We start from the raw sequence: 13,485 nt of genomic DNA on the forward strand, positions 1-13,485 counted from the left end.
ATACCCAGTCTGATTCTTCGGATATGGCGAATTTTTTTATGAACACATTTTTAATGGAGTATAAAATTACAGACCCAACAAGAATAATTAAGAACCCTAAGAAAGTGCAGTACAAAGTACTTCAATGGATTCTCAAACAAAAATCCCAATTGCTAGTACTTTATTGCATCCCCAAGATAAATGGTTCAATGAGTCTGTCTTATTTCTCTACACCGGGGAGGTTAAATTGTTACAAACTGGTATATTAAGTGGGAGGAGAATGAGTATAGGCAAGTGATGGACTTTCTTAACTCAGACTCCTGGAAAAAGTGGCCTGAGATAGAAAAGGGGCTTCTCCACTCCAAGGACGTGCTTAAATGGTCATTCATTAAAATAAAACACTTTTTGAAAAATATTGATGCTGGACCTTTAACAGCAAGTTCAGGTATAAGCGAAGCTCCATTTGCCCCTGATAAGCGGTCGGTAAGGGCTTGGGTGAAAATCTTTAATGATAATAAATCTGCTGCTACTTACGACAAAATGCGAGATAAATGGTGGAAAAAGGGTTTACAGATCCCAAGACCAACGTGAAGCAGATTTAACAAACTTAATGCTACAGTAATCAGAGGTGCTGTTTTTAAATGAATGCAACTTAATGCAAAATAGTTAACTTATAGGACTCCATCATTTCTGCATAATATATATACGCAGATTGACAATAGGTGTATTTGCTGTGCTAAGAAGGAGAAGGCACGTGTTCTCGTATTGTTTGCGACTGTCTAAATATTGAGAATTTATGGGAAGAAATTGAAAAATATCTCAGAAATACCATAGGCCAGTCTAAATCTATTGATACCTACTTTGCAACATTGATCAGTATGCAAGAAGAATGCTTATTTATATATGCTTATTGGTCTACAAGGTGTCCAACACTGTTATGATAGCATCATCTACCATTTTGTTCCTGGTGCTGTTAACATTTTGTTTGCTCAACTCCTACCCAAAATGCAAGTAGTCCATCCGTAATGCTTAGGGCATCACGGACAGCTTAAAGGGGGCTGCCTCAGTTAATAGTCCTACCCTGAAGAACAGTGTCTACTTAAGGTATCACTGCCAGCTTAAAGGGGACTGCCCTTAGTTAATAGTCCTGCATTGATGAGCAGTGTCTACTTAGGGCATCACAGAGAGCTTATAGGGGCTGCCCTCAGTTAATAGTCCTGCCCTGAAGAGCAGTGTCTACTCAGAGCTTCATGGGCAGCTTAAAGTATGCTTCCCTCAGTTAATAGTCCTACCCTGAAAAGCAGGGTATTCTAAGGGCCTCACGGCCAGCTTAAAGGAAGCTGCCCTCACTTAATAGTCCTGCGTTGAAGAGCAGTGTCTACTTAGGTCTCACCCACACCTTAAAGGGGCTGCTCTTCAGTGTCTTTCAGACAAACAGTCTAACTAGTGCCTCAGTGGACAAAGAATGAACAACTTCAATCATGTTTCCTCAGTTAATCTTCATTCAATCTTCCAAACACAATGGAAATGTATATCCGTTCATCCTTTATTCCTTTGTCATACATCTGAAAAAAAAGAAACATTAAAAAAATTGCCCGGATTTTACAGATGGTACCTTGTACCAACCATTGCAAAGGTGTAAAACTAAATCACACTAAGATTTCATCACAGATGTTTGTACAGTTCCTTATCAAAACAGATTGTATTCCTTGGTATCCTGTTCCAGAATATGTTAAGATTCTAGACGCGTCATGGCTCTTTCATGAGTACCTCCTCTGAATGTCCCCACATAGCATCGATAATAGTATAGTTCAACCATTTGCTATTGCCTTCATGATACTCTCAAAAGCGTCTTGTGACAGGGTCTGTGTTGTCTCTGAGGTCTATGGCCCTCAAATCTTGCGAAAACATTAATGCACTGCCAGTCTGGTGTTTTCTATGTACTTCTTTTGATAAGGGCATGTCAACATTTATACAACATGGTCACTTTTGCAGTTGTAATTGCCTATAAGGGGTCTTTCAGTGCTGGAAAATGGAAAAAAGACACCCATTCACCAGTTTGAATGTAACTGATCTAAGTATAACTTGCACCACCATAGATTCCAGATGTCATCACTAATGTAATATTTGAGGTAATAAGCAGTGCATAATTTTCAGTTATACTTAGGTCAGTTACTGGTGAGCTTCAATGTAATTTTATTTTTTTTAATGTTACATTTTTAGGGCTCGTCTGGACATCGCATGCACTGTCTCAAAGAGACGTATTGTGTTCTATCTGTGGATTTACAGGCCTCCCATTTCCTACCATTGGTAAAATGCAACGTTGCTCCCATTTTCCTTATTGCCATTTGTCATGGCATATGGGTGTCATGCGCTCTTCTTTTTTCTATTTTTTTTTATTGAGAGTTCAAATATAGCAATACAATTTATGAAACAGAATACAATTGAAATCCAATTAATACAATACGAAAAAGAAAAATACAAAAAACATTCATGCAATTAGTCATTTTAACATTTAAATTATAAAGTGTAGGGTTGTGTAAGAGCAAGCAATCAATCGACTGTCACTAACATTCAAGCAATTAGTCATTTTAACATTTAAATTAGAAAGTGCAGGGTTGTGTAAGAGCAAGCAATCAATCGACTGTCACTGATATTCAAAAGATTTTGTTGGAATTAAAACAGTACATAGCATTTAAATACATGCAATGGGCGTCTACTCAGTTAATATTCCAAAGCTAAGTTGTAAAGTGCAGCGTGTGGAGTCGAGACAGTCATAGTAGACTAATAAATATTTTCAGAAAGTTATGAATCTGGTTAAGTAATAACAGGACAAATTTAAAAATCAAACACACTCCAATATTTCTCATATTTTTTGAGAGCCCCTGATCTAAGAGCATATTTTCTTTCCCTACCCTGGATTCGAAGTAATTTTGCCTTCCATGCCTGGAAGGATGGAACAAGATCTGTTTTCCAGGACTGTAATATGAGGGATTTAGCTATTAAAGAAGCTATAAAAAGAGACTCATCGTGTTGGGTGTAAATAGAAGAGCAGCCTAGGAGGGGAATTAGGTCATCAAATACAATATTAGTTAGAATGATAGAAAGATATTTTTCTATTTCCTTCCATAGTACCTGGATTTTTGGGCACTCCCAGACAATGTATTTCCAAGTGCCTTTTTCTTCACATCGGAAGCATTTGTCGGCTACTTGGGGGAAAATATTATGTAAAAAGGACGCGGTTCTACATATTAACCATTTGTTATAAAATTGCATACGTTTAAAATTTGCTCCTCGAAAGATGGTTTTATTGAATTTATTTATTTTGTCCCATACCTGTTGATTAATTGTAATATCATCCCTCTTTTTCCATCTTTCAGTAATCTTGCTGTAGAAATCCTGGTCCTTACGTTCTTTTAAAATTTTAATCAGATACTCATTTTCTATTGTGTTTTGTTATTAAGGATAGTGGAAATATTTACTTTATTGAATACATTTCCTATATTGAGTTCTCTAAGTTTTGGATTTATTCTAATAAAGGACCAGTTCAGTGTTAAGTGCGAGTGGATTAACTGGCTATGGATTTCATCCCAAGATTTCCACCTATTTCCCAACAGGAAGTCTTCAATTTTCTCAAAACCATTCTCCTTCCAAAGAGTTAATATATTTTTGTCCATACAACCAGCATCTCCCAAGCTAAAATTTATTAAATTCGTCTTATTACTTAAAATGGGTAAATCATAAAATTAAAAATAAATGAGTTTTCACCTTAAAAATCCACTGCAGGGATTTATAACGTACTTTTTTTGGATCTTTCGTAGTTCTAACCGGATCATAAATTTTCAATTCCAACAACATCCTTTTCATAAAAAAATTATCTGTCTCATGAGAATCTATGAAAAAAAACCTGTGACTATAGTGTGCAAAAGACGCAAAATAATATTCTTTGATATTTGGGAGGGACAGCCCTCCTTGTGTAGATGATAAATATAAAGTGCTCAGTGCAAGTCTGGGAGATTTTTTTGCCCAAAGAAAAGAGGAGATCAAAGCTTCTATTTTTTTTAAATAAGAGGCCTGGATTGCGCAGGGAATTGCACTGAAAAGAAAATTAAAAAGGGGTAGCACCGACATTCGAATTAGCGATGCCCGCCCCATAAGAGACAGGGGTAGTAAAATCCAACGATCTAAAAGTGCGCCCACCTTCTTTAATAAAGGTAAAAAATTAAGTGAAAAGAGGTCATCAAGGCTATCCAATATAAATATTCCAAGATATCTCTTTGGATCCTTATTGTATGTCCGCCTGAATTCTGGGGCTAAAGTGTCTATAGTGCAGTTAAGTAGAATAATTTCCGTTTTGTTTACATTGATTTTATAGCCCCCTAGCTTTTGAAAGTCAGAGAAGATTTTTAAAATCTTCAATTGACTTGAGGGTTTAGAGTCTATGAAAAGGGCAATATCATCCGCATATAATTTTATGTTTGTCATTCCTAATATTGGAGCAGTGTCCGCTTTGGTATTCCTGATAGCGATCGCTAGAGGTTCTATAAATAATGCGAATAAAATTGGCGACAAGGGACATCCTTGTCGCGTCCCTCTAGCGAGCTCACAGGACCCAATATTAGTGTTTTTGACGATAATTTGTGCCCTAGAATTCATATACAATTGTCGTAAAAGAGAGATAAAAACATTTGGGAAATTAAAACTACGTAAAATTGCAAACAGGCAATCCCAGGACACTAGGTCGAAGGCTTTCTCCGCATCTAAAAAACAAATTTGAGCCTTCACCTTATTAGTTTTAATATAATCTAGTGCCTCCAGTAAAAATGTAGTTTTGGAATGGAGATGCCTGCCTGCAATAAAACCACACTGATCATGGGCTACCAGAGATCCTACTATTTTATTTAATCGGTTTGCTAAAAGTTTTGTAAAAATATTGTAATCTGTATTCAGAAGGCTAATCGGTCGGTATGAATTTATGTTTTCCTTGTCCTTTCCTTTTTTAAAAATACTGACCACCACCGCTGTGTTAAAGGAGTCCGGTGGGGGGCTTCCTTGAAGTAAGTTATTAATTAATTTCAATAATTCCTTACGTAATGTCCCCCCAAATTTTTAAAAAAATTCAATGGGAAGGCCATCCTCACCGTTGGCCTTGCCATTGGGGAAGGACTCTATCACTTCATCTAATTCTAATAGTGTAAAGTCCTGAGTAAGGTAATTCTTACCCTCAGCATCCATTTTAGGTATTTCAAGTGGCTTTATAAATTCCATGATAGAGTCAGGTGTAGCCCCCACAGTTGCTTGATATATCCCCTCATAGTGTTTTAAAAACAGCTCGCCGATGGAAGTGGTGGTCTTAACTTGTATTTTAGTAATGGGGTCTGTTAGCTGATCTATTCTATTACGCACCTGCTTTACTTTAGATTGCCAGGCCAGCAGCTTTCCTGTATACTCACTCTCCTCGTAAATCTTTTGTGCTTGTAAATTATTATTTGTCTCACCTAAATCATAATAAAAATCCTTCATCTTGCACTTCGCCTCGTGGAGTTTATGTCCAGAGATCATAGATCTGGCCCTGTAGTGCTCCTGAGTTGCCGGCGAAAGTTCAGTTTGGAGTTTGGTTTTCTCCTCCCTTCTTGCCTTAAGCTTGGGAATTTCTTTAGATGTAATTATTCCACGTAGAGTGGCTTTAAATGCATCCCAGATTATATTTAATGGGGCTGTACCTCTGTTCTGTGTAAAAAATTCCTTTATCTTTTCGTTAATATCTGTGCACCATTGTTGGTCAAGAAGGTTAAGTTTATTAAAAAACCATCTACTTGTAGGTCTTGCTTCATTTTTCCCCAAATTGACCTCCATGCAAAGAGCTGCGTGGTCTGAAAAAGCGTTGGGTAGATGGGCATAGTTGTATAATTCTAGGTCATGGGATGATAAAAAAAAATCTAGCCTTGACGCAGAATTATATTTTGCTGAGTGGCATGTATACTCGCGCTTGATAGGATTTAAATTATGCCAATGGTCAATTACAGTGTATAAGAAGGTGAGTAACCCAATATACCCCTGCGGGCTTGGGCAGAGTTTAATGTAATATAAAATGGCCAGCAAGGGGTTTTGTTTATATGAAATTTCAGCACTGGTTAGGACTTGTTTAGGGGCAATCAAAGTACCAAAACCTGAACTCAATCAGCGGCTGTTCAATTGAATTTAAAAAGAAAACGTTCTTGAAACAAGAAACACAAGATGTTACCACACTAACATCATGGATACAGTAAATGAGTAATAAAACATGAAACCAGGATTTTTTGTTTGTCTGAAAGATTATTATTTTAAATTCAAGACAAAGAATATTTCTGTACAAAAAGTGAACATTAACATAGGACAGGGTACATACATAGATATACTTTGGATATTTAAGGTGTTGGTTGCTTTTCCTATAACATATCCAAAAATAAAGTCCAGACTGCTGGGACACAGTATTGGATTGATTTCCACTATCAATCAGGAGAAAATCAAAGGTCGATATGAAACAAACTATGCAGAATTGGACTGGGCAAGTCGACGTTTCGGTCTTATCTTGATCATTCACAAGACCATCATCAGGACGAAGTGATAATATATACAGTTGATGACCCTTTTTTGATTCAGATTCACGTCACTTTGAAGTTTGTGACGGCATCCGCTTCTTCTTTTATGGCGGGCAATGAGCTAAGTCAATTTTAGATAGCAAGCACTTATGCAAACAGCAGTGCTGCAATGAACAGGTTCTGGTAATTGGTCCAATTTGTATCACTGTTCCAAGGCGCTCACGTTTGTTTGGAGGTTTTAGCCACAGGACGTCAGTTGCGTACGATCCGGAACAGTACTTTTTTATTACATTTTTTTCATACGATGGTATTGGAATCGGGCTCTGTCATCTGTCTTGTCATAGCCCAAACACAAGCCGATGGTATTAAATACATTTAAGTAATCACCAGTTACATTACACCATGACATATACATTTTTGTTGCTGATCCAGCTTCAAAAAAATTGTTGCTTGCCCTTCTCCTCATCCCGTCCTGCTTCCCTGCTTGACCTGTCTCCCCACTACTGCCCTCATCCTTGCTTTTTCTCTTTTTTTCCACAAATGGTTGGTATTGCAGAGATTGTTCCATCCTCCATCTTTTCATAATACTAACACCAGCTGATGGTATTGGAGCACTTTCAATTCTTAACAGTTACGTTGCACAATGACACGAACAGTGTGGTAGGCAAAGGGAAGCATAAGCGATTTGTCCAAAATCACAAATTGTTCATTCGACACCAAGATTGGAACCTGCTTCCCAGTTCCCCTATCGGCAGCTCTGGCCATTACGCCTCATCTCACTTAACTTCAAAGCTCCTCAACTGTTTCTCACTATCACTTCCACATTTGTTCAGCAGGACCCCGTCATCATAGAACCAGCATAGGCAAGGCTGATAGATCTTGGCGATGCCCGAGCTATTGGTCTTGACAAAGTGAACATCTTTTAACCATGTTGTCTAGCAGCACATCTGCTGCTCAGCATGGCTGAAAGTCACTGCAAAAAGTGCTATTATGCTGCCAGCTCAGGCAAGGCCATAGCGCTTTTTTGTTTTAGGAGGGGTAGGATAATACACTTACAATGGGGTGAAGAGACTCGGCGTCAGCTCAACATCCTGTGATTCTGGACTTTCAGTAACTTTCAGCTTTGCTGAACAGCAGATCTGCTGCCAGACAACATTGCTAAAATACATTCACATTGAGATGGTCAATTAATAGCTGGGGCATTGCCAAGACCTATTGGCTTTGCCAATGCTTGTTTTTGTTAAGCCACTACAGAAGAAACATAGTAGTAAATCCGATGGCAAGACTCTTTATCGCCCCCTACCACCACCCTCATTTCCATGAATCATTTCCAGTGCCAACACTATTATCCCCTGACTACCCCAAGAGGAGTCTCCGGACAAGTGACGATCAGCAGGATGGGCTGCAAAGCCAATGATATGATTGTGGAGGTGTCTGTGGTGTGCTAATATGTCATGTTGAGAGACAAGTTGGCATTGAGTATCAGTGTCTTACCATTAGCTTTGGAACAATTCTTTTGGGGGAGAATGTAAAAATAATTAAAATATTGCTTCAAAAGATTATGCAAAACAGGGGGCAGTGTTGTTCCCCTTTAACAAACTTGATGCAGTAACGTTGCAGTATGCATATTTCCTCATAGAAAGAACCTGTCTATGAAAATGAAGTTCATTTTTCCGTATTTCCTCAGAAGGGTAGACCATATGAGCTGGCAGTGGATGTTGGCTGCGGAACTGGACAGAGCACTCGTGTCTTGGCCTCCTATTTCCAGAAGGTGGTTGGGATTGACATCAGTGAGGCTCAGATCCAAGAAGCAGAAAATTGTCCCTCCATCCCCAATGTGTATTACAGGTAAATTATGATAAGATGTTAAACAAACGTTATCACAATACACTTGAAACAGATACATAAAAAGGAATCATGAAGCCACTGTCAACTGATGGTGGGGCAAAACCTGCTCTAATAATTTCGAGCAGTTATAAAGAAGAACCACAACGCATAAAGCCAGAAAATAAATCATTTTATGTTTTGAAGTAAAGTATTATTTACAGATTTTGGATTTTGCATGAAATACTTTTTGCAGAAATGAGTAAAGCATGTCAATCACATTTCATAACTGTTGTGCTTAATTTTTTATCACAAGTTAAGACTGTTCCTTCAGCTGTAAAAAACACATGCTGTATGGAAACATAAGGTTTAATTTTGAGGGTAATGAACTAGGAGCACCGCTGTAAAGTGTCTTAATTCCTCAATTGGGAATGCGTTAGACTGAAGATCCAAGGTCTCTGGTTCTATCCTGGGTGTTATCAGAGGGATCTACAATGGATCCTGGTGAGGTTCCTCCAGTGGAGGCTGGACCCAGCTCTCAGGCCCCTGCTGAAATTCCTTCACTCCAGGCCATTCAACCCACACATCAGGCTGCTGTGGCTTCTGCTTTTAAGGAGTGTGATGGCCTTTCTTCCCTAAAAAAACAGCGCATGGAGCCTTTCACCAGTGCTAAGGTTGAGGATGCCGGTCTGTCTTTCTAGCGGGGTGTTCTTTGGGCCCAAGAGGGCATTTGGTCCATCTGCTGCTCCTGGGGGGGGGCTTGTCCTTTTGAGGGTGGGGTCACAGCTTGGGCACACCACTCTCCCACACATCCCGGCCTCAACAATCTGATGGTGGTGTCACCCCTTCATCCAAGTCCTGACTATCCCTGGGATCCTGCGGTTAAAGTTCCTCTCGGGCGTCAATTGTGGATTTTTGGAAAGACTTGGGAAGAATCGGTATCGGACCAGTGGGCTCAGCAAATTCTGGGTTACTGGATTGTCTTTGACTCCCCTCTTCCAGCCTCATTCATTCTTATTCCCTTGCCTTCAGCCCCACCAAAGAGGTAGGCACTTTTTGCAGGCATTCTGGATCTTCTTAGCAAAGGGGCAATTAATCCTGTTCTGGCCTGTCAAAAGGATCTTGGGGTCTAATACATCTTTTTTCTGGTGAGGAAGGTTTCTAGGGTGTATTTAAAGAGGGGGAATTCATTTATCCTTCATTTTAAATGTAAGCTACTCTCTTTGCAGGAGATTCTTATTTTACTGGTTCAGAGGGGCATAGTGGCTTCCTTGGATCTGCTTAATGACTACCTCCATGGGTCCATTAACCCGTCCTCTCAGTGTTTCCTCTGATTTTGTGTGGGGACAGGGCACTTCCAATTTCAGGTACTGCCCTTTGATTTGTTTTCTGCCTGAGGGTCTTCATAAAGGTTTTGGCCCCCTTGTTTGGGCTCATCAACAGGGAGGGTATTCCGGCATTCCTGTACCTTGATGACTGACTGATCCCTGCTTCTTCTTTTTCTCAGGGCACTCTTCACATCCAGAGGGTGCAAGATTCCGGATGAACCACAACAAGTCGCATCTGTCTCGCACTCAGGACTTGGGGTTTATCTGGGGTCACCTGGACATGGTCAAGGAGCTGGTGTTTTTACCAGCAGGGTGGAGGGCAACCTTAAGGAGGGACCTGGGTTCTTTTCTGGCCTTGGATTCCACCCCAGTGCATCAATGGTTAAGGGTGCAGGGTTTGATGTCAGTGGAGATAAATGTGCGTCCTTGGGCTTGTCTACATCTGTAACTGTTGGTGAATAATCTCTTGTCCCATTGTGTCATGTAGTTCCTATACATTTATATAGGATCTGTGTGTTTAGACAACATGAACTGAGGGATTGGTGTCCAAACTGATTCTAGACACCACCAAAGGATATGTTAGTTTGTAGACCAGTTAGCTTACAGTGTCACTATGAGCCCCTTTTACCAATGAACGCATAGTTTCTGGCAACTATCAAACATGACAACCCTCAGGGATCATGGAAACAGTACACTACTTTTCGCTCAGTCACTCATGCTTATTTTGTCTCAGTGGGGACATTTTCAATAAGTATTTTTATTGAATCAGCGTCATTATAGCACTGAAATACGTGTGCTGCAACAACCATTAGACATAAACAGATATATACGGTTATGAGCTCCAGTAAAGTGAAGAAAAAGGTAGAATTCTACCATAGTGCTAAAATAATGAATACACACAGGCATATGGATACATAACAGACATAATGCGTACTCCTATGATGCAAACCGTAAATATGCCTAGCATTTATGTAGGTGTGTAGCCAAAAATCCCCTTAGGACAGAGCCAGCCCCATTACCTGATGAGGAGGAGCGAAGGACCCCGTCATGGTCTCGAGATGGACACCCCGAAAGGGACGTCAGACCGCTGTGTGCTGGAGTGTATGCGTGCAGGGACCTCAGCGTCTCACGTCAGCATGTCAGCATGGAAGTCTTTCTCCTCTGGTTTGCCCGGAGAAGATGTAGTGCTTATATACCTGAAAGGTACCTTCAGGGGTTCTACCTAGAAGGGTGTTGTGGGCATGTCGGGTAAGGATGACGATAGAGGTGACCCTTATACAGAGTTATTATGCAGAAGATGGTAAGAGGCTAGATTTCAGAGAATACCCCACGACAGCCATCTATCACCTAACTTGGTAAAAGGTCCGCGCCAATCCTGTTATGTAGAACAGTGGTAGGACAGATGTAGGTAAAAGGTCATGTAAATATTTAGGCCTATATTGAGGTACATTGGGGTTCATAACATTTGATCCCCTTGTTAAGTGACTTACGATCTGTCGGTGGTGGTGTCTCCTCAGATTTGGCCCTATCTGGGTTGGTGGTTGGTAGAGTTCAATCTGTCCAGGGGTCTCTGCTTTCAGGTGTCCCCCTTCAGGGTTGTGATGATAGATGTCATCCAGTTTAGCTGGGGGGGCGATGTTGGATTCCCGGTTGGTGCAGGGTCTCTGGGATCTCCTGCAGGCGAGTTGCTGGTCCAATGTCCGGGAACTGAAGGCTGTTCATTTGGCTTGTCTGGAGTTCACTTCGGCCCTTCCGGCCACCATGTTCTGGTCCAGATGGAAATCTGGTTGTGATGGCTTACCTCAATTACCAGGGGGGCTACAGCGTTCGCTCTCTGTTGCTCTTAGCTCAGGAGATTCAGACCTGGGCAGAGGAGACTTTGTCGTCTCTCAGAGCGGTCTATCTCCAGGGGAGACAGAACTGTGCAGTGGACTGCTTGAGCAGAGTGTTCCCCCCCTGACAGAGGTGGTATTCTAGCTGTTGTAATTGAGGTTTGGGTGCCCAACAGTGGATTTCTTCTCATCTGGGACCAATGCCCACCTGCCCGATTCTTTCATGTCCGGAGGCATTTTGGGTGGATGCGATGTTGTTCTGTAGGCCAGTCTCCCTGCTCGGGTTCTGTGCAAGATTCACCTGGACAAGAATGTTGGGCAATACCGATCTTCCGTAACCATTCTGGGGACCTCCTCTTCCTGTGGGGTTCTGCTTTGACTTCATCTTCAGGCCTGGCTCTTGAGAGGGTGAGCCTCTTGACTCAGGCTGTTCCATGGAAGTGGTTGATTTGCTGCAAGACTCTTCAATCTTATTCCCATCATTGGGGGTCTTTCTCTTTGTAGTGTGTTTCTTCGGGTCTGGACTCTGGTTCTAGGGATCCATTGGGGTTGCTGGATTTCCTGTCTGATGGTTTTGCCTTTGTCTTGGCTCCTTCTGTGCTTCGGTCTCAGTGAGCACCCTTGCGGGCGTTCCGCAGTCCTCAGTCAGACGGTCTGGATCTTTAAGTGGCCCGGCTACTTTGGAGTTGTTTTCTGCAATGTCTTAGGGTGATTTGTCTTGTCCCTTCATTGGATCTTTCTTTGGTATTACAAGCCCTATAGGGGGTTGTGTTTGAACCGCTGGGGTCCATAGACGTTAAGTTCTTAACTAAGAGGGTGGTGTTTTTGGTGGCCATTGTGTCTGCTGGTCGGATTGGGTAGCTGGGTTCATTTTTGAAGTCTCCTCCTTTTTGTGCCTCTTCCCAGAACATATTGTTTTGTGCCCCAATCCTGAGTTCCAGATCAAGGTTCTGTCACTTGTCTACCGTTCCGGGGAGGTCATTTTCTCTATTTTCCCTCTGGTCGTTGAGTCCGGGTTTGATACTGATCTCTCTCGGTTGGATATTTGGTGGGCGGTGCTGGTGTATTTGGAACAGACTTTGTCATTTTGCAAACCTTTATAGCTTGATTGACACTTTTGGAACTGTTTGTTCTGGTCATAAGCCTTCTCTTCCACCCTGAGTAAGTGGATTAAGCAGACGATCTTGGTGGCCTATGGTTCCCAGGGGTCAGAGGTGTCTGCCCGGATTCAGGGTCGGTCCACCCAGATTTTGTCTGTTTCCTGGGCCTCTTTCAAGAGGGTTTCTACTTAGAATATCTGTAGGGCGGCTACTTGGTCCTCTCCGCACATGTTCATAGATCACTAAAAAGCGTCTCGCCCGTAGACCCTGCTCCCCCAACATCCTGGCACTGGCTGGATTAACCATTGCCCCTATGGCCACGGAACTCATTAATACCTCCCTTAACTCTGGTACGGTCCCCACTGAGTGGAAAAAAGCAATGGTCCGCACCCTCCTGAAAAAACGAATCTGGACCCCACAGATTTGTCCAACTTTTGACCCCTCTCTCTACTGCCTCGCATTAGCAAAATACCAGAAAAAACATATCAATCGCTCGCTCCCTTTCAGCATTCCTCGAAAACAATGGCGTCCTCCAGCCCTCTCAAACCGGTTTCCGCCCGGGCCAGGGGACAGAAACCACTATTTTGTCAGTGGTGGAGGAAACAAGGAAGATCCTGGACACAGGAGGTACAGCCGCAATCATCCTCCTAGACCTAAGCGCGGCATTCGACAGGGTCAATCACCCCCTCCTGGCTCACCACCTCAAGAGGGCAGGAGTGTCCAGGACAGCGCTTAAATGGCTGCAGTCCTTCCTTGAGGGCAGGTCCTTCCAGGTCTTCCAAAACAACCACACGTCACAAAATTTGCCGTGCCACAGGGCTCCTCACTCAGTCCCACTCTT

General features: G+C 41.8%; 1 protein-coding gene across 2 annotated transcripts in view; it reads left to right on the forward strand.

Annotated features, from left to right (window-relative positions):
• The window catches only part of LOC147701324 (putative methyltransferase DDB_G0268948), a 349,449-nt gene that overhangs the window by 29,096 nt on the left and 306,868 nt on the right, over positions 1-13,485 (forward strand). For both annotated transcript variants that reach the window (XM_086930041.1, XM_086930042.1), the window contains exon 2: positions 8,248-8,408. In XM_086930041.1, coding sequence (XP_086786167.1) covers positions 8,248-8,408 — 161 coding nt within the window. The remainder of the gene's footprint in view (positions 1-8,247; positions 8,409-13,485) is intronic.

Source organism: Lissotriton vulgaris, chromosome 7 (assembly GCF_964263255.1).
Source record: "Lissotriton vulgaris chromosome 7, aLisVul1.2, whole genome shotgun sequence".
In the NCBI taxonomy this organism is placed as follows: Eukaryota; Metazoa; Chordata; class Amphibia; order Caudata; family Salamandridae; genus Lissotriton; species Lissotriton vulgaris.